This window comes from Ciconia boyciana, chromosome 7, assembly GCF_034638445.1.
Source record: "Ciconia boyciana chromosome 7, ASM3463844v1, whole genome shotgun sequence".
Classification (NCBI taxonomy): Eukaryota; Metazoa; Chordata; class Aves; order Ciconiiformes; family Ciconiidae; genus Ciconia; species Ciconia boyciana.
In genome coordinates, this window is record NC_132940.1 from 56,799,833 (window position 1) to 56,817,935 (window position 18,103).

An 18,103-nucleotide genomic window follows, 5' to 3' on the forward strand; every position below is an offset into this window, starting at 1 on the left:
TCACCCCCTGCTCCGGATCCCACCTCTCCCCCCGCCCCGACACCGCAAAGGACCCGGAGTCGCCGGAGTAAGTGGAAACTGCTTTTAATCATTAAATAAATTCAGCGACAGCCACCCACAGCTGAAGGCACCAGAGTCCCCGCTGCCGCCCACTGGTCCCAGCAGAGGTGGATGGGGAAGCCAAGCCGGATCGGGAGGGGGCGAGGGAAGAGCGGAACCGGGTGGCCCCCAGCCTCCATCTCTGGCAGGCTGGGGGGCAGAAGCGGGGGGCCGCTCGGCTCTAGTGCTCTCCCTGGGACCCCTCTGACCTGCCCGCCCGGGGGGGACACGGCGCTGGGGCAGCTGAGCTGTGCCAGTCTCTAGCGCATCAGGGTTGGGGGGCAGAGCTGCATTTTGGGGGTGCTTCGGCTTCTCTGCCGGCCGTGCCCGGCCCCAGGCTGTGGATGGGGGCTGCAGTGGGTGCCCAGTGTGGGGCTGCGTGTGCTGGGGAGGGGGGCAGAGGTGGGGCGAGGCGGCGTGCGGTGTGTGCCCCGTGGGGGACCGCGACGGAGGGTGACCCAGGGGGCGGCCCCACTCTCTGCCCCATGGGCCAGCTCCGGCAGCCGGCGAGAGCTGGGGAGGGCACAGCAGAGCATCGTCCCCTCTGTCCCCAGCACCCTCCCCATCCCTACCACACCTCACAGTGCTTGCCGGGGTTCATGGGGGAGCCCAGGGGGCAGCCGAAATGTTCGACAAAGTCCCGGGAGTTGCTGAGGGTGCCGATGACACGGTACTTGTCAGGGCTGTGGGGGTCGGTCACCAGCCCTTCGTGGGAGCTCTCGGGCGTCCGGACGGAGCACCACACCTGCCGGAGCGGGAGCAGCCTCAGGGACGGGGGGCAGAGTCCCCCGGGCGGGATGGGGGGCTGTGGAGCGGCTCCGAGGAGCCGGGGAGGGATGGGGAACCCACCATCCCACTCCACCCTACCTGTGCAAAGCCCACGAAGAAGAGCTGGTGGTTGGTGAGCCCCAGGGCTGGCAGGCGCTTCTCCTCCCCATTCTTCTGCAGCCAGGACTTGTACGCCTGCGGGAGAGGCACCCTGAAGCCCCAGGGAGGGACAGACGGGCACGGGGGTCTGCGTCCCCTCGGGATGGCGGCACTCACGTTGTAGGCTGCCTTGAGCCCGCCGTTGTCGGCGATGTTCTCGCCCAGCGTCTGCCGGCCGTTGACCTTCTCACGGTGGACGGTGTAGCGGCTGTACTGCTCCGTCATGCATGCTGTCCGGTTCTTGAAGGCCTCCAGGGAGGAGTTCTGCCACCATGGCCGCAGGTTGCCCTCCTTGTCGTACTCCCGCCCTGCGGGACCGAGCCATGGGGCGGGGTGGGACCGGGGGATGCTGGCCCCCTGCAGACCCCCCGCTGCAGGGGGTCCTGAAGCAGGGTGGGGTGTGGTGGGGACAGCCCCAGGGGACACCGGGGGACCTGGCGCCTTGGGTCCATGCCCAGGGGAGATGGTGTCCCCCAGGCCCTGCTCCAGGCAGGCTCCGGCTGGGGCTCAGCCGTGCGCTTGGGTCCCCAGCCATCCCCCGGTGCATCCCCGCTGCCCCAAGCCAGATTTGTCACCCCAAATTCCCCCATTGACCCCATCTCGGCTCCAGGGCTGCGGTGAAGGCGCAAAGCAGAGCGGATGTGGGGAGGAGGATGAGGAGGGGGCCGGGGCTGCAGACACCGTGTCCTCACCAAGCGGATGGAGCGAAAGCTGCACAGAGAAGCCGGGGGGAGGTATCGGCGGGTGCCACCTGGGGAGACAGGATGATAGAAGGGGGGGCGGCTGGGGGGGCACGAGCACACATGATGCAATGGATGGCAAAGCGGGACCCCCGCGTGCCCGTGGCACCCCCTCCCCACGCCGAGGGCAGGGGGCGGGCAGGAAGGTGATGGGGGTCAGGGCTGGCGCTGCCTGCGGGCTCTCACCTTGGTCGTCAAACGCGTGGGTCAGCTCGTGCCCCATCACCACGCCGATGCCGCCGAAATTAAGTGCTCTGTGGGGCCGCGGGAGAGAGACAGGTAAGTGCGGGGGGATGATGCCGTTGCAGCCTGTCCCCGGCCCGGGCACCCCCTCCGCAGCCTGGGCACCCCATCTGTGTCCGGGCGAGACTCTGCTCCGGTTGGGAATCAGTCCTGTTGGGGACACTGGTGGCCCCATGGGGACTTTGCAGGCTGTCTTGGCTGCAGGATGTAAAGCCTGGAGGGACCCTCAAGCCCCCCAGGGCTTTGCTTTGTGACTGTGGGGGGCTCTGTGGGGTGCTGGCCCTGATCCAGCCCGTGCCCCCCCGCCCCCAGGAGATGCCCCCCCATCCCTGTGCCAGGCTCACTTGGGGTGGTTGCGGGCGTAGAAGGGAGCCTGCAGGATGCCGGCGGGGAAGACAATCCCGTTCTTGGTGGGCAGATAGTAGGCATTGACGGTCTGCGGGGTCATGCTCCACCTGGGGCAGGGAGGTGGGACAGGGGACAGGGGACAGGCAGGGATGTGTCCCCTCTCCCACCGAACCCCGGCACCCTCCTGTGCCATCTCCCACCGTGGGTCCCCTGTGCTGCCCTGCCCGGGGCTGCCACCGCTGCCCGCCCACCCCGTGACCAAGGGACCCTGCCCCAGGGACAAGCCAGAGCCACCACGGGTGACCTACAATGCCGTGCCACCCCACGAGGGGGACCTTCCCCCCAGTGAACCAGTGCCACCCAGGCCGTGCCAGGGACAGTGCTGTGACACCGTGCTGGTGTCACATCCTCCGCCCCCGCCCCGGCCTTCCCCCTTACTGGTCGCGGTTGGGGGGTTTCCGGAGCTGGTCGGCCATCACTTTGGCGGAGAAGTTGTAGAAGTTGAGCATGTTCTGGAAGAAGGAGTCCTCCGAGACCTCGTACTGGTGAGGAAGAGAGATGAGGAGGGGTACACCGGGGGCTCTTTCCCCCGCCCTGTCTGGGATGCACTCGGTACAGGGGTGGCTCCACCTAACGCCCTGTCCCAAACGGGTCCCCCAAATAGGGACATCGCTCCACCATGGGGCCCCCCAGGGCTTGGCGTGAGCGGGGACCAGACCCCCTCCCCACGAGCCGGGTGTCCCCCTACCCCATCATAGACATCGTCCAGGTCCTTGTTGTCCAGGATGAAGTCGGGGAAGCCGATCATGTCATAGATGGCGTCTGCCTGCGTGGGGAGAGGCCCCGGCAGTGAGATGGGGTGGGGGGGCTTCCTGGGAGGGGTGTCTCCCACCCACTGCCCTCCCCGGGGTCACCTTCTCCTTCGCAGCCTGCCTGGTCTTCTCGTCCATCCAGTCCAGCTGGTCCAGGGACACCTCGAAGGCTGCCCGGATCTCGCTGATCATCTCCTCAGCCTGGGGAGGGGAGGGAATGAAGCCCCCCTGCCCCCTGCAGCCCCTCGAGCAGGGACAGGGTGGGCAGGATGCGACCTCCCCGGAGCTGGGGATCCTGTTTCCCTGCTCCCTGCCTTCCAGCCCTGGGGTTTGGGGGGAAAAAGGGGGGGTTCCTGCAGATGGTGATGGGGAGGGGACGGGGGCAGAAGCATCCTCACGATGGCTTTGCTGTCCCGGTCGAAGGTGGCTTTGACAAAGAGGGAGCCCAGGGCGAAGCCCAGCGTGTCATCCGTGTTGGAGATGCAGGTTTGCCAGCGGGGCGTGCAGGACTGTGGGAGCAAGACAGGGGTCTGTGAGACTCCCAACCCCCTCCCCTGCTCCCCTCCCTGCCCCCAGCCTGGATCCGCCCCCTCCCAGGGGGGAGATGCTCAGCAGCTAATCCCCCATCCCAAAAGATGGTCCCTGGGTTCCCTCTGCAGCATCCAGGGCTCAGCATTCCAAGGGCATCCCAAGGGCAGAGGTGGTCCTGGCTGCTTCCAGGCTGGAGGCAGAGCAGTGTTGTGGTTTAACCCCAGCTGGCAACTAAGCACCACACAGCCGCTCGTTCACTCCCCCCAGTAGGATGGGGAAGAGAATTGGGGCCCCCCGTTACCTTCCTGGTGCCGTAGAGTGTCTCCAGCAACCTCTCTTGTGCTGTCTCAAAGCGCTGGTCCAGGCTGGAGGCCGTCTTCTGCACCAGGTTCCAGATCAGGTAGTTGTTCAGGATGCTGCAGGGGCAGATAAATGCCACGGCTCGGCACGGGCATGGTCCACGGGAGATGGCCCAGCCACCGGTGAGCCCAAAATGTGCCCCCACCATGGGGGAAACCCCAAGCTGGAGCATGGCGGGGGTTCACGGGTGCCTCACCTCCTGTCGGTGCTGTTGATGAGGTCGGAGACCTGCTGGAGGTAGGTGTCCCCATACACCACCACGGGCTCCGTGTCGGCCAGCTCCAGTGGGGCCAGGGCATAGGACAGGTAATCCAGCCAGTCGATGGCGGGGGCCAGGGCCTGGGGGAGGACACGGGAACGCGGCACCTGGATGCTTGGCACGGCTCTGCCCCATCCTCCCCGGGGCAGGGGCTGTGCTCCCCGGCAGGGTCCCAAGGTCCCTCAGCATCCCAAATCCCTTCCCTGCCCCAAACCCTTCCCATGGCTCCCTGCAGCTCTCAATGCTGCAGGACAAGGAGGGGACCCCAGGACCCCCCATGCGGGGTTGTAGCTCGCCCCAAATCCTAATGACCGGGGGGATGAGCACCTCACTCCAGCACCCAGCACATGTCTCACAACGGATGGGGCTGCCCAGGTTGTCCTGGGAGGGGCAGCAGCAGGCGCGGACCCCTCGGTGCCCCACTGGACAACCCCTCCTTGCGTCCCCAGAGGTTTTCCCAGGCTGTGCCCACCTGCAGCTCGGCGATGCTCATCTTGTGGTAGATCTTCTCGTCGTCCCGCCGCTCAGCCTGGGGCACGGTGATGTTGGCCAGCTGGGTTTCGAAGTCCAGCACCTGCTGCATCTGGAGGCGGGTGGGCTCCGGGGCCCCCCCCAGCAGCGTGCCCAGCTCCACCATGTAGTCCAGGTACGCTGCCAGGACCTGGTGGGACCCCGAGTCCCAGCTCAGCCCTGGCTGCAGCTCATCCAGCCTCTCCAGGGGGCTCAGACCCGCTGCCTGGGCACCATGCCTGGGCACTGTGCCACCTCGATGGGCAGGGTGCAGGTGCCAGGTGTGCCCCGGCACTGCTCACACCCCATTGCTGTGGGTTTCCCCCAGTTGCTGCCGGCAGGGTGCCCGGCGCCCAGCCTCACCCTCTCGTTGGCGGTCTTGTTCAGGTAGTAATCCCGGGATGGGAGGAAAAGCCCCGACTGATCTACCTGGGAGGACAGAGGGGCAGCATGGGCAGCCCGGTGCCTGCCGGTGCCCCCCCCGGTGCCTGCCACCCCTCGGTGCCAAGCTGCCAACCTGGATGACGTTGCTGTTGGAGCTCTTGGAGTCCGCACCCACATACACCGTGAAGAAGGGGGTCGCCCGGTACGTGCCTGACACCATCTTGAGGACCTCCATGAAGCTGGTCTGGTTCCAGGAGCCGGTGACGTTCCACCCCCCGATCTGCTGGCAGACAGACCCAGCGCCTCAAGGAGGGATAGGGTCCGTCCCCGAGGGCTGCCCCCTCCCCGTGAAGAACCGAGCGGGAGATGTGCTGGGCTGAGCCCCGACAGCTTGGCTCACGTGTGGATGGCTGCCCACCTTGTCGATGAGCTCCATGAGGGGCTGGGAGCCCAGCTCCTCTATCCTCTGCTCCTTGAGGCAGGACAGGTAGTATCGCTGCGTCTTCCGCTCCGCCTCACTGCTGGAGTTGAAGGTGGCGTTCTCTGCGGGAGGCTGCGGGTCAGCCCCAGGGATGCCGGGGCTCTGCCCGCCTGTGCCCGGAGGTCACCCCCCCGGTAGCCATGACCCCCCCGCCCCATGCCCACCTAGGAGGTGCTTCATGATGGCCTGGTTCTGGTCCCAGATGCTGTTGAAGGTGCTCCACTTGGAGCGCCCGTTGGGCAGCGGGTTCCTCTTGATCCAGCCCCCGCACGAGTACTGGTAGAAGTCCTGGCACGGGTCCGTCTCTGCATCCAGGGCCTCCAGGATCTTGCTGGCCACCCGGATGCAGGCATCCGTCAGGCACGTGCTGTGAGAGGGATCTGGCAGGGAAGGCATGCCTGGGGCTGTGCGTGCCTGCCGGGGGAAACCAAGGCACGGAGCGGGGCCAAGCCCTGCCTGCACCCCGGGGCGGGCAGAGCACCCAGAGCAAGAACTCCAGGCTGACCCATCCCTCCCCGTCCTGCCACGTCCCCCCCGGGTGTGGGGACGCCACTGCCACCCCGGCGGGGCCGCGGGGACCCTCCCTACCTCTGCGGTACTGGATGGCCAGGGCGACAACGGCAACGCCGAGCAGCAGGGCCAGGGAGACGGCGACGGCGCAGAGCACCAGCTCCAGCTGGCTGCGCGAGGCCAGGCGGCTCAGCAGCAGCCCCGGCCCCTTCCGAAACCCCACCTGGGCAGGAGCAGGACCTGCCATCGCACCGCTGGGGGACCAAACCTCGCCGCTCCCCCTTCCCTCCCCTACCGCTCCCCAGTGCCTGGCTCAGCTGCATGACGAGGTGGGGATCGGGGCATCCGTCCGGGGGTGCCCAGGGCACCAGCCCCGGCAAGCCGGCAGTGGGTGCTGGTGGCCCCCCCCCCAGCCGCAAGGAAGGACGATGGCCTGGGCACACTCTCTGCCGCATTTTGGCTGCCTCCCAGCACATCCCTGGGGACAGCCAGGGCTGGTTTGGCTGCCGGCCCTCCTCCTGCTGCCGGCCCTCCTCCTGCTGCCCACCCGACTGCGGGCAGGCTCCAGCTGAGGGTGAGGAGGGGGGCCAGGGAGGATGAAGAGGGGAAGGATGGAGGGGCCGGGGCAGACCTCACCTCCACGCTGTCAGGAGAAGTGCTGCCATCCCCTGCCGGCTCCGGCCCCTCGTCGTCCTGCAGCGTGGCACGCTTGTAGTCGGGCATCTGCCGAGGGAGGGAGCAGGCTGGGATGGGGGCGTGGGGGTGGCTGCCCCCCACCCCACCATCCCCTCTGGATCTTACGGCAAGGGCCGGTGCCCACTCAGCAGGTGCACGGGGGGGCCGGGGCAGCCCCTGACCCCCCTCGGTGCACCCGGGCCTCCCCCAGAGGCTGTCCCCAGCCCCGGGTGGCCCCGGGGAGCACGGGGAGAGCTGCTGGTGGGGGGCTCAGGGGCTCGCGCCAGAGCATCCCTCCATGTCGCCATGGCAGCCGTGGCATCAGCCCTGCTGACAGGTGCCACATCGCCACGGAGACGTGGTCCCCGTTGCCAGGCAACCGTTGCCTAGTGCTGCTGCCTCGCCCCTCCTCCCCTGCCTGGAACTTTCCATGCAGATGTGCACCGGTCCGAAACATCTGGAAGCGTCTCCCGCCCCATCCTGGCCCCAGGGGTGCCCGGGGCGCAGGGCCGAGCCTGCGCGGGCAGAGCATGTCGGGGGAGAGGGGGCACTACAGGGGGTGTCAGCCGGCAGGGCAGGACCCCCTTGCTCCCGGCCTTGCGGGGCAGCCCGGGAGGGGCTGCTTGCACCGACCCAGCCGTGAGGGCTGCCGAAGACGCAGCCAAGAGGGAGGTGATGGAGCTGAGCCAGCAGCTTTGGAGGGGGGGTTGCTGGAAGAAAAAGCTGGAGGCTTTGGTGGAAGAGAGTCAGCAATGCTGCTGGTTGCGAGCCATCCTTAGGCTTCAGAGTTAATGCCCAGGTGGGTTGCGGCTCACCCCCCTGTCTGTGCTGCAGACTAAGGTGGATGCCCTGGGGCTGCCTGCAGGGCTGGTGTCCGAGGCCAGGAAGGATCTAGGGCGGGAAGGATGATGGGCAGGGGGTGAAGCAGAGCAAGTGCCCGGTGCCCAGCTCTGCCACACCGCCGGGACAGGGAGGGGACTTTGCCAAGGGCTGCTGTGGCGGGAGGGCGCGAGGCTGGGATCGACAGTCGGCAGGAGCCCCCCACCGGGGCGGGTTCCCGGGAGCCGCTGGCGTTAGGAGGGACAGCTCGGCATCCTGTGGGAGCTCGGCCAGCCGGGCACCCCCACCGCCCCGGCTCCCCTGACATGTTCCTCTCCCCTCCCGGGTGGTCCCCATCCTCCTGGGCACCAGCCGGCAGCACCCCCTCCCCGGGACCTCCTGGCATCCTTGAGGCAGGAGCAGGATCTTGTCCTGGGGCTCCCCTGCCCTCTCCGTGGGGCTGAGACCCACAGGGACCGGGCCCCCTACTCCCTCCAGGGGTGCTGCCTTGGGGAGCACCCTACGAGCAGCATCACTGTACCCCAGGTGGGCTTCGTGCCTCGGTGGGGCAGGGTCTGTGGGGCCGTCTCCGAACTGCCCCAGCTCCCTCTGCCCGACCACAGGTAGAGGTTTGGGGCGGGCCTTCCTCCCCCTTCTCCCCCCCGCCGTGGGGGACGGGGACCCTCCAGCCACGCAGTTCCCCCGGCCCCACGCAGCCCCCTGCATCCCCCAGGCTCTCGCCCCCCGGGCTCCCCCAGCCCTGCCATCCCCTCCTCCTGCGGGGTCCCGCAGCCCCCCCAGCCCTTCCAGCTCCCTCAGCCCTCCCGCCCCCGGCTCTCCTCTGCCCCGGCCCCCTCCTGTCCCCCTCGCCGTCCCCTCTGCCGCCCTCGCCGGTGCCCCCGGACCCCCTTCCTCCTGCCCCACTCCCCGCTCGTTGCCCCCGCCCTGCCCCACCGCCACCCCCGGCCCGGCCCGCACCGCTGCCCCGGGCACTCACGGCGTGTCCGAGCTCCTGGAGGGCCACGTTCATCCTGGCCATCCCGGGCCGCCTCCCGCCTAGCTCCGCTCCCCGCCCGGGCCGCGCCGGGCCCCCGCCGCCGCCGCAGCGCCGCCTGCCTCCGCCGCCGCCATGGCCCGCACCGGGCGCCGCGCCGTCGCCGGGACCGGGACCGGGACCGGGACCGGGGCCGGGCAGGGATGGGGCCGCGCCGGAGGGATGGAGCCGTGGGGGCTGCTACCGGCTGGGCGCGGCCCGCAGGCACGGGGCGGGGGCGGCTGGGGCCGGCGCCTCGGGGGGCGGCTGGAGCGGGGACTCCGGCGCCCAGCCCGGTCGCACCGCTCCGCTCCGCTCCACCCGGCCCGGCCCCGCCGCCAAGGTGACCGCCGTGCGCGCGGGAGGAGCCCCGCACCGGCACCGGGACGGCGAGCCGCACCGGCACCTGCACCCTCGCCAGTGAGGGCGGTGCACCGGCACCGGCACCGGCACGGGGAGCAGCACCCGGGCTCACACCCGGGCGCCCGCAACGGGCACCGGCACACTGCCACACGTACCGGCGCCGGGCTTCAGCACCCGGGGAGGCACACTGCCACCGCACAGCACCGGCTACCGGCACCGGCACCAGCAGCGGCGTGGCAACGGTGCCCAGCCGCAGCAGCACACCCTGCTCTGGTACCCGGGCACACACCCCAGTGCACCAGCGCACGCCCGGGTGGCTGCACACCCCCCCACATCCCCCCACACCCCGACTGACACCCCCACCCCGGTACCCCGAGGCACCCCGAGGTCACCCACAGGCCCGGACCACCGCGCGTGGCGTGACGCAGTCGCACACACGCGGCTGTGCGCAGCGGTGAGCGAGTGGGAGGCCGTGACGGTGCGCACAGCCTCACACCCCGCCTCGACACCTCCCAACCCCGTGCGACCACCTGCCCGGGACAGCGTGTCACCGTGGTCACCCGCCCGGTGCCCGGGATGCTGCCAGGGGGACAGTGGCATGCGGGGCTGCCCGGGTGCAGGTAGGGTCCCCCCTACCCTCCGGGGTGCAGGGCACACGGGCTGTGTAGGTGGGTGCCCGGGATGCTGCCCGCGGGGGGCAAGGTGCCCCCCGGGGTGCCCGGTGGGGCCGGGCGAGGCAGTGCCACCTGCCTGAACTGCGGGGCCGGGGGCACAGAGTGGCACACGTGTGCAGGAGGTGTGTGCGTGAGCTCGGCTGGAGGGGCACGGGGGTGCCCACGGGTGTCCGTGGCGTGTCGGGGCCCCGCCGCGCCTGCCAGCCCCGGGCAACGTCGCCTCACTTGCCCGGCTCGGGTGGCACCGGTGCCCCGTGCCAGGGTGGCGGAGCTCCGGGTCTCCTACCCTGTCCCCGGCTGCCAGCGCTGCCCGGCAGTGCCGGAGCCCCGGGACGGGCCGTGCCCCCCCGCCCCCGCTCCCGCCCCCGCTCCCGCCCCCGCTCCCGCCGCTGCCGGTGCCGGTGCTCGGCGCTGCGCAGCGCCGCCACACGTGGGGCCGCCCCGCCCCGCGCCCCGCCTCTGGCCCCGCCCATCGCCCCGCCCCCCGACGCGCGGCGGTGTCGTCACGGCGGCGCCGGGCGGCGATTGGCGGCGGGCGCGTGCGGCGCGCAGGCGCAGAGCGGCGGGTGCGCGGCGGAGCGGCCATGGACGCGGGCGGCGGCGGCGGGCAGGGCCGGGTGCACGGCGGCCCCGGGTCGGGCGGCGACGAGAAGCCCACGCCGCCCTGGGGCCGGGACCGCCGGGAGCCGCCCGCGGGGCCCGAGAAGGAGCAGGAGCTGGTGAGCGCCGCCGCGTCGCGGGCCGCAGCTGAGTCACGGCCCGGCCGGGCCCGCGTCACCGGCGGGGCGGGACGTCATCGCACGTCACGGGGGCGGCCGGCACCCCTCCGGGGGCGCCTGTGGCGTCGCCGGGGCTCCCTCCGGCGGAGGCGCGTGACGTCACCGGCGCGAGGGGGCTACCTCCGGAGGGGGGCCGTGACGTCACTGAGACGAGGGGCTCCCTCCGGATGGGGCCCGTGACGTCTTGGGGGTGCATTCGTGACGCAGCTGAGGGCTCCCTGCCCTGGAGGGGAGGTGTGCGGTGGGGCGGGGGCTCCGGGGTCTGATGTCGCTGGAGCGGGGCGAGGGGAGCTGTGATGTAATCAGCGTGCGCGTGTGACAGCGGGGACTACGGAGGGGTCCCCTCTTTGCCCGGCACGGGGGTGGCCTTGGCCCTGGGGGTCCCCACGGGCTGTGGGGGGCTGCTTCTGGGCAGAGGGGGTGCTGTCACTGGGGGTGCCCCACTGTGGGGCGGTGCCCTACTGCGCCCCTCTCCGTGGGGGTGTTTCCGTACGGCACAGGGTAATGGGGGAGGACCCCCCCACCCCCTGGATGGGCCAGTCTCTTTGGGGGGGGTATCCGCAGTAATGGAAGCATTGACCCCCTGGCACCACTGGGGCAGGATGGTGCCCTGGGGGGGGATGCCACTGTGTCCTGGTCCCCCTGTGGCTTGGGGTGACACCCCCACCCCTGTCGCACTGGGGGTGTCTGTGCTGGGCACCCTTAACTCTGCATTCTCCTCTGTGTTTCGGCAGTCTGAGGAGGACAAGCAGCTGCAGGATGAGCTGGAGATGCTGGTGGAGCGCCTGGGGGTAAGTCTGTGGCGTGCCCCTCAGCAAGAAGCTGCGGAGCTGGGAGGCCTGGCCAGGACTTGAGTCCGTCTGTCCCTCGCTTACAGTTGTTCCTTGTACAATGGAGATGGAGGGGTTTCACCTTGAGCGGGGCCCCTCCTTGTCCACTGCGGTCTGTCCCCCATCCTTGCTGCCTGTCTGACCTGTGCCCAAGGGACCTCTGCCTCCCTCTGCTCACAGCCATGGCTGTGTTTGGGGAGGGCTGGCAGGGTGGTGGCGCAGGAACCAGCCCCCTGCTCCCTGACAGGCAGCTTCCTTCTGCAGGAGAAAGATACGTCCCTCTACCGCCCGGCCCTGGAGGAGCTGCGGAGGCAGATCCGCTCTTCCACCACCTCCATGACATCCGTCCCCAAACCCCTCAAGTTCCTACGGCCGCATTACGGCAAGCTGAAGGAGATCTATGAGAACATGGCTCCAGGAGAGAACAAGGTAAAGGCTCTTGGCCCCACCGTCCCACATGGCTGGGGGGAAGGTGCTGGGGCAGGTGATGGCAGAGCCCTCCGGACCCTGGTCTAACATCAGCCTCTGTGACTTGCTCTGGTGGATTATAAATTGCCAGGGCTGTGCCTTTGCTACCTGCGACAGCTTGTGGGCGCAGGGAGGGTATTGTGTCCCTGGCTGCCCCTGCTTCCCCATTCCCAGCGTGTGTCTGAGCCCCCGGCGCTCTTTCCCCAGCGCTTTGCGGCAGACATCATTTCTGTTCTGGCCATGACCATGAGCGGGGAGCGCGAGTGCCTGAAGTACCGGCTGGTGGGCTCCCAGGAGGAGCTGGCATCTTGGGGGCATGAATATGTCAGGTAAGCCTGGGTGGGAGCAGGGCTTGGGGAGGGACAAGGGCTCAGGGGGAGTTCCCTGAGCGCTTCGACTCTAGCCTGCCTGGGAGGTGTTCTGACTTGCTGGGCTTGTGCTCAGCTGCCCCTGTCACGTCTGCACACATGTCACCTCATCCCCTCTCCACAGTGATTTGCTAGCTGCAGAGATCTTGCTGCTGTGGCCTCTGTAATCTCTGCTTTTAACCCTGTTCCTCCTCTGGGCTTGTCCCGCATAAGCTCTCACAGGAACGTGGAGCCTCTGTAAACAATACACAGCCCCAGCTAACTGGTAGCAGCTGTTCCCCATCCTTGGGGTTGGGTGAAGCTGTTTTCTGTGGTAGTGATGTCCCTTTGTCCCTGCAGGCACCTGGCAGGGGAGGTGGCCAAGGAGTGGCAGGAGATCGATGAGGCTGACAAGGCTCAGAGGGATACACTCCTCACCCTGGTCAAGGAGATCGTCCCCTACAACATGGCCCACAACGCAGAGCATGAGGCCTGTGACCTGCTCATGGAGATCGAGCAGATGGACATGCTGGAGAAGTACATCGATGACAACGCCTACTCCAAAGTGTGCCTCTACCTGACCAGGTGAGGGACCTCAGCAGTCTCAGGCACTGGAGGGGGCCTGGTCCCTGGTGGGCTGAGGTTGCCTGACATGGTCGTCACCCTCATGCCTGTCTCCTCCTCAAAGTTGTGTAAGCTACGTCCCAGAGCCCGAGAACTCGGCTCTCCTGCGCTGTGCCCTGGGCATCTTCCGCAAGTTCAGCCGCTACCCTGAAGCCTTGCGCCTGGCTCTGATGCTCAATGACGTGGAGCTGGTGGAGGACATCTTCACTTCCTGCAAAGATGTGTAAGCGGAGACTCGTTCCTCACCCTCTGGGGCCTTCGCCCATCGTGGTGGGGCATGACTCCCCGTCTGGGCAGAATTGGGTTGGATCCTGCCACCACCAGAGGTGTCTGGGGATTTGGACTGAGACTCTTGTCCCTGAAATCGAGATGGGCAAGAGCGGGTCATCTCTGGGCTGCTTTTGTGTGCCTCTGGAGCAGGGCAGGCTGGCTCACCGTTTGGTGAGCGTGTGTTTGTGCTGGGGCTGGCTGGGGTCTGGGCACTTGTGAAACTCTTCCCTCTGCACAGAGTTGTCCAGAAGCAGATGGCCTTTATGCTGGGCCGCCACGGGGTCTTCCTGGAGCTGAATGAGGATGTGGAGGAGTACGAGGACCTGACCGAGATCATGTCCAACGTCCAGCTCAACAGCAACTTCCTGGCCTTGGCCAGGGAGGTGAGCATCCTGGCTGGGTAAAGAGCCCTGGGCTGCCTCCAGCTGTGACTGCCCTGGCTGCCGGGCTCTGTGGCGAGATGTGGGAAGAGGTCCTTCATCCCTATGAGCATGGCCCCGCACCTCCTGGAGAGGTTGCCCTTGTAGGGCAGCTGCCCTGCGGTGTGCTGGCTGGGAGGTAACCCCCTTCTCCCTTGTCTCTGCAGCTCGACATCATGGAGCCCAAAGTGCCGGATGATATTTATAAAACCCACCTGGAAAATAACCGTAAGGGCTCTTCTTGTGGCCTCTGTCATTCCTCCTGTGGGGAGCTCTTGGGGCTGCAAGGCACCTCTGGGCCAGCGCAGTCAGCTGTGTATCCCAAGGTGCACAAATGGCCTGCCCGCAGTCTCTGACCTCGCATGGAGCAGACCCAGCTGCCTGCCATGGATTTGGGCTCCTCCTTCCTGCTGGTGGTGGGACAGGTCCTTGTCCCCCTGTGGCATGGGACAACTGTGCGGTGGAGGGCTGGCAGGGCTTCTCTTGCTGCCCAGCTCACCCTGACATCGTTCCCCAGGGTTCGGGGGGAGCGGTTCCCAAGTGGACTCAGCCCGGATGAATTTGGCCTCCTCCTTTGTGAACGGCTTTGTGAATGCTGCTTTCGGACAGGACAAGCTGCTGACGGACGATGGCAATAAATGGTTGTACAAGAACAAGGACCACGGTGAGGGAGCCGGCTGGGCAGGGGCTGGAGGTGCCCCTAGGCTTGGGGTTGCTACCCTGTCCCTTTTGGGGTCCTGCTGAAAGGCAGGCTGCAGGGCACGGCTGCCACTGGGCTGCCCTGTGTCCCTGGCCACCACCTGCCCCAGGCAGGGCACATCAATTCAGGGCTGATGTGGGCTCTTCTCCCCTGGAACCGCAGGGATGCTGAGTGCTGCAGCCTCGCTGGGCACAATACTGCTGTGGGATGTGGATGGAGGGCTCACGCAGATCGACAAGTACCTGTACTCCTCGGAGGATTACATCAAGGTCGGTGGCACCAATCTCAGCACGGGCTCTACGGCTGCGTGGGGCAGCCCTGCTGTGGGCTGGGTGTGTGGCTGGCTCGGGGAATGGTTAACCTCGCCTTGGTCTGCTGTGCGGCTCAGCTCTGGCTCGGAGAGGGGTCGGATGCCCCATGTCCCAGGTTTTTGAGTGGCTCACAGCAAGGCAGGGAGCTCTTGAGGGCTGCCTGAGGCACCTTTGGGGTCCCCTTGTCACAGAGCTACGAGCTTTGGACTGCTCGTCTGGATCCAGAGTGGCATTGCTCGCTTCATACCAACTTGCCCATCCCGGGGAGTGGGTGTAATGTGTCACATTAGTCACTGGCTGGCAGGGAGCTTTGTGTGTTGGTGGCTGGTGCGTGACAGTGCTTCTGCCTTGCAGTCGGGAGCCCTCCTGGCCTGTGGCATCGTCAACTCAGGGGTGAGGAATGAGTGTGACCCTGCCCTGGCCCTCCTGTCTGACTACGTCCTCCACAACAGCAACACCATGAGGATCGGAGCCATTTTTGGGTAAGGGCTTGGCCCCAGCCTCCCCGTGCTGTGCAGGGTGGTGCAGCTCCCCCCTCACGCTCCCCTGGACTCTCCGCAGGCTGGGGCTGGCGTACGCAGGCTCCAACCGTGAGGACGTCCTGACTTTGCTGCTACCTGTGATGGGAGACTCCAAGTCCAGCATGGAGGTATGGAGCGAGGCAGGGTTCGCCTGGGGTTCCTGCTTCCCCACCCGGTCCCCAGCAGCTCCTGGGAATACAGGGTCTGTCCTGCAGCCAGTTTGGGCTCCAAGAGCAAGGCTACATGTCCCTGCTCGGTGCTGTGCCATGCCAGAAGAGGATGACCCTATTTTCCCCATCTGAGCTGCTCCCACGATGGGATTGCAGCAGATGTGGGAGGGTAGGAAGCCATCAGGTCTCCCAATAGCCCAAATTTTTGCACAAAGCAGGGACCAAGGGTACCCAGTGCTCTTTCAGGCTGGGCAGCCATCAGACTACGCAGGCCTGGCCCCGAGCTATGGGCCGGCTCACTCTGTGCTGTCCCCATGTACAACATGTCTCCTTTCCTCCTTCACCAGGTGGCTGGCGTGACTGCCCTGGCCTGTGGGATGATATCGGTGGGCTCCTGCAATGGGGATGTCACCTCAACCATCCTCCAGACCATCATGGAGAAATCGGAGACGGAGCTGAAGGACACGTATGCCCGGTGGCTGCCACTCGGCCTGGGCTTGAACCACTTGGGTAAGGCTGGGCAGTGCCAGTGGCTCGTGGGTTGGGGAACAGGGTGGGAGCATCCCTCCACCGCTGTCGTCTAACCACTGCGCCTTCCTCGGCAGGGAAGGGAGAGGCGATTGAGGCCATCTTGGCAGCACTGGAGGTGGTGTCAGAGCCGTTCCGCAGCTTCGCTAACACGCTGGTGGACATCTGCGCCTATGCAGGTGAGTTGGGCTGATCGAGGTGGGGGAGGCAGGAGTGGGTCCTGGGCCCTCCGCCTGCTGATCCTGGCCCTCTGCTCTCCCCCCAGGCTCGGGGAATGTCCTGAAGGTGCAACAGCTCCTGCACATCTGCAGTGAGCACTTCGACTCCAAGGAGAAAGAGGAGGACAAGGACAAAAAGGACAAGAAAGAGAAGGAGAAGAAAGAGAGCTCAGCTGACATGGGGGCTCACCAGGTGGGGAAATGTGGGCTGGGACCTGTGTCCCTGGGGCAGGAACTGGCTTTGGGGGAGGTCCCTAAGGCCCTTGTGGGATCAGAGCTGGAGGAAAGCACCCCCCAGCAGCACCCCCCAGCAGCACCCCCCAGCAGCACCCCCCAGCAGCACCCCCCAGCTCTCCCTGTGCCCCTGGGCTCAGGGTGGGTACAGGGGTGGTGAGAACTTGGGTCTTGGGCTGGGTGCTCCCTGCCTGGCACTCAGTGCCTGTGTCCCGCAGGGTGTAGCGGTGTTGGGGATCGCGCTCATTGCCATGGGCGAGGAGATCGGCGCCGAGATGGCCCTGCGCACGTTTGGCCACCTGGTGAGTGACACCAGGGGGACAGCACAGAGGCGGGAAGGGACCTGGGAATAGAGACTGGGTCTTGCCTCACATCTCTGTAGACCTCGCTGCCCTTGGTAAGCTGGGTGTAACGCCCACCTCCCCTCCGTGCAGCTGCGGTATGGGGAGCCCACCCTCCGCCGTGCTGTGCCCCTGGCCCTGGCACTTATCTCGGTCTCCAACCCCCGGCTCAACATCCTTGACACCCTCAGCAAGTTCTCCCACGACGCTGACCCCGAGGTCTCCTACAACTCCATCTTTGCCATGGGCATGGTGGGCAGCGGTAAGCCTGGGGGACAGCCCAGTCTGGGGCTCGTGTGGGGGGAAGGTGGGAGACGTGAGCTGTGTACCCTGTTCTCTGTCTGCACCCCCTCTTCCCCAGGTACCAACAACGCCCGGCTGGCAGCGATGCTGCGGCAGCTCGCCCAGTACCATGCCAAGGACCCCAACAACCTCTTCATGGTGCGGTTAGCCCAGGTGATGATCCTCCGCTTGCCACTCGTGGCGGGGAAGGGGCAGGTTGGGGTCCCTGCCCTGGGTGTGGGAGGGGAGGTGGTGTCCTGGGGGTGTCACCCTCCTGCTGGGGAGGGCTGGGGGTCCCAGGCGTTACCCCACCGCGCTCTCACATGCTTTCTCTGCCACACCAGGGCCTGACCCACCTGGGCAAGGGGACGCTCACCCTGTGCCCGTACCACAGCGATCGCCAGCTCATGAGCCAGGTGGCCGTGGCCGGGCTGCTGACCGTCCTCGTGTCCTTCCTGGACGTGCGCAACAGTGAGTACTGTGGGCTTGGCCCCCCTGGCACCCCTCTGCCCCGCGGGGTGGGCATCGCTCAGCCCCTTTACTTCTGTCTCCCCTCCAGTTATCCTGGGCAAGTCCCACTACGTTCTCTACGGCCTCGTTGCTGCCATGCAGCCCCGCATGCTGGTCACCTTCGACGAGGAGCTGCGACCTCTGCCTGTGTCGGTTCGCGTAGGACAGGTAAGGGGCAGCCAGAGCTGGGGATGGGGTGCTCCGGCATCCCTGTGTGTCCCCGGCATTTACCTCGCTCTTCTCTCGCAGGCTGTGGATGTGGTGGGCCAGGCAGGCAAGCCCAAAACCATCACCGGCTTCCAGACTCACACAACACCGGTGCTGCTGGCACACGGGGAGCGGGCAGAGCTGGCCACGGAGGAGCACGTGCCCGTGACGCCCATCCTGGAGGGATTTGTTATCCTACGCAAGAACCCCAACTACGATGTTTGAGCCTGGGGAGGGCTGGGGGGGGGGGGTAGGGGGTTTGGGAGGGGAGGGAAAAAACCTAGTTTGTTTGTTTATTTGTTTTTGTTACTGAGTCAAGGAAATAAACTATGCGGAGACTCTAGTGCTGCCGTACCCTCCTTGTGCTGGGGCGGGCTCTGATCCCTGCGAGGATACCTGCTGCCCGTGGGGGCTGGGCACAGTGCAGACCCCAAGAAGCAGGGGCTGAACACAAAGTTGGGGGGTGCCATGCGTGCTCCCACTCCTCCCCGGCCGTGTCCCCGTGGCACCCCGAGTGCGGCAGGGCGTGCTGGCAGTGTTGCAACTCCCCTCCCTGCTGTGCTGGCACACGCCTCA

At 67.0% G+C, this 18,103-nt stretch overlaps 2 protein-coding genes across 4 annotated transcripts; one reads left to right on the forward strand and one right to left on the reverse strand.

Moving 5' to 3' along the window:
• Nucleotides 1-98: 98 nt before the first annotated feature.
• ECE2 (endothelin converting enzyme 2) lies at nucleotides 99-8,954 on the reverse strand. Of its 3 annotated transcripts, none has more exons than XM_072866660.1 (19): nucleotides 8,696-8,954; nucleotides 6,841-6,927; nucleotides 6,283-6,427; nucleotides 5,859-6,074; nucleotides 5,632-5,756; nucleotides 5,347-5,493; nucleotides 5,193-5,258; nucleotides 4,792-4,980; nucleotides 4,257-4,399; nucleotides 4,002-4,116; nucleotides 3,568-3,678; nucleotides 3,272-3,370; nucleotides 3,106-3,183; nucleotides 2,796-2,899; nucleotides 2,354-2,464; nucleotides 1,953-2,020; nucleotides 1,144-1,334; nucleotides 967-1,062; nucleotides 99-844 (listed from the first exon to the last, which is right to left on the reverse strand). In XM_072866660.1, the coding sequence occupies exons 1-19, from the start codon at nucleotides 8,735-8,737 to the stop codon at nucleotides 668-670; spliced, it is 2,310 nt and encodes a 769-aa protein (XP_072722761.1). In that variant the 5' UTR covers nucleotides 8,738-8,954; the 3' UTR covers nucleotides 99-667. The 3 variants fall into 3 exon arrangements, 1 of the variants encoding a protein (XP_072722761.1); XR_012043279.1 differs by lacking the exon at nucleotides 99-844 and adding an exon at nucleotides 1,719-1,777 and having other exon boundaries at nucleotides 978-1,062; XR_012043278.1 differs by lacking the exon at nucleotides 99-844 and adding an exon at nucleotides 1,719-1,809 and having other exon boundaries at nucleotides 978-1,062.
• Nucleotides 8,955-10,304: 1,350 nt separating this feature from the next.
• PSMD2 (proteasome 26S subunit ubiquitin receptor, non-ATPase 2) lies at nucleotides 10,305-17,771 on the forward strand. The gene is made up of 21 exons (XM_072868865.1): nucleotides 10,305-10,487; nucleotides 11,282-11,338; nucleotides 11,642-11,806; nucleotides 12,053-12,174; nucleotides 12,553-12,777; nucleotides 12,881-13,039; nucleotides 13,325-13,469; nucleotides 13,673-13,733; nucleotides 14,023-14,169; nucleotides 14,368-14,474; nucleotides 14,871-14,998; nucleotides 15,078-15,165; nucleotides 15,555-15,717; nucleotides 15,813-15,914; nucleotides 16,001-16,146; nucleotides 16,406-16,489; nucleotides 16,622-16,790; nucleotides 16,890-16,984; nucleotides 17,155-17,281; nucleotides 17,370-17,488; nucleotides 17,570-17,771. Exons 1-21 carry the CDS (start codon nucleotides 10,353-10,355, stop codon nucleotides 17,750-17,752), a joined length of 2,727 nt encoding a protein of 908 aa, XP_072724966.1. The 5' UTR covers nucleotides 10,305-10,352; the 3' UTR covers nucleotides 17,753-17,771.
• Nucleotides 17,772-18,103: the final 332 nt, after the last annotated feature.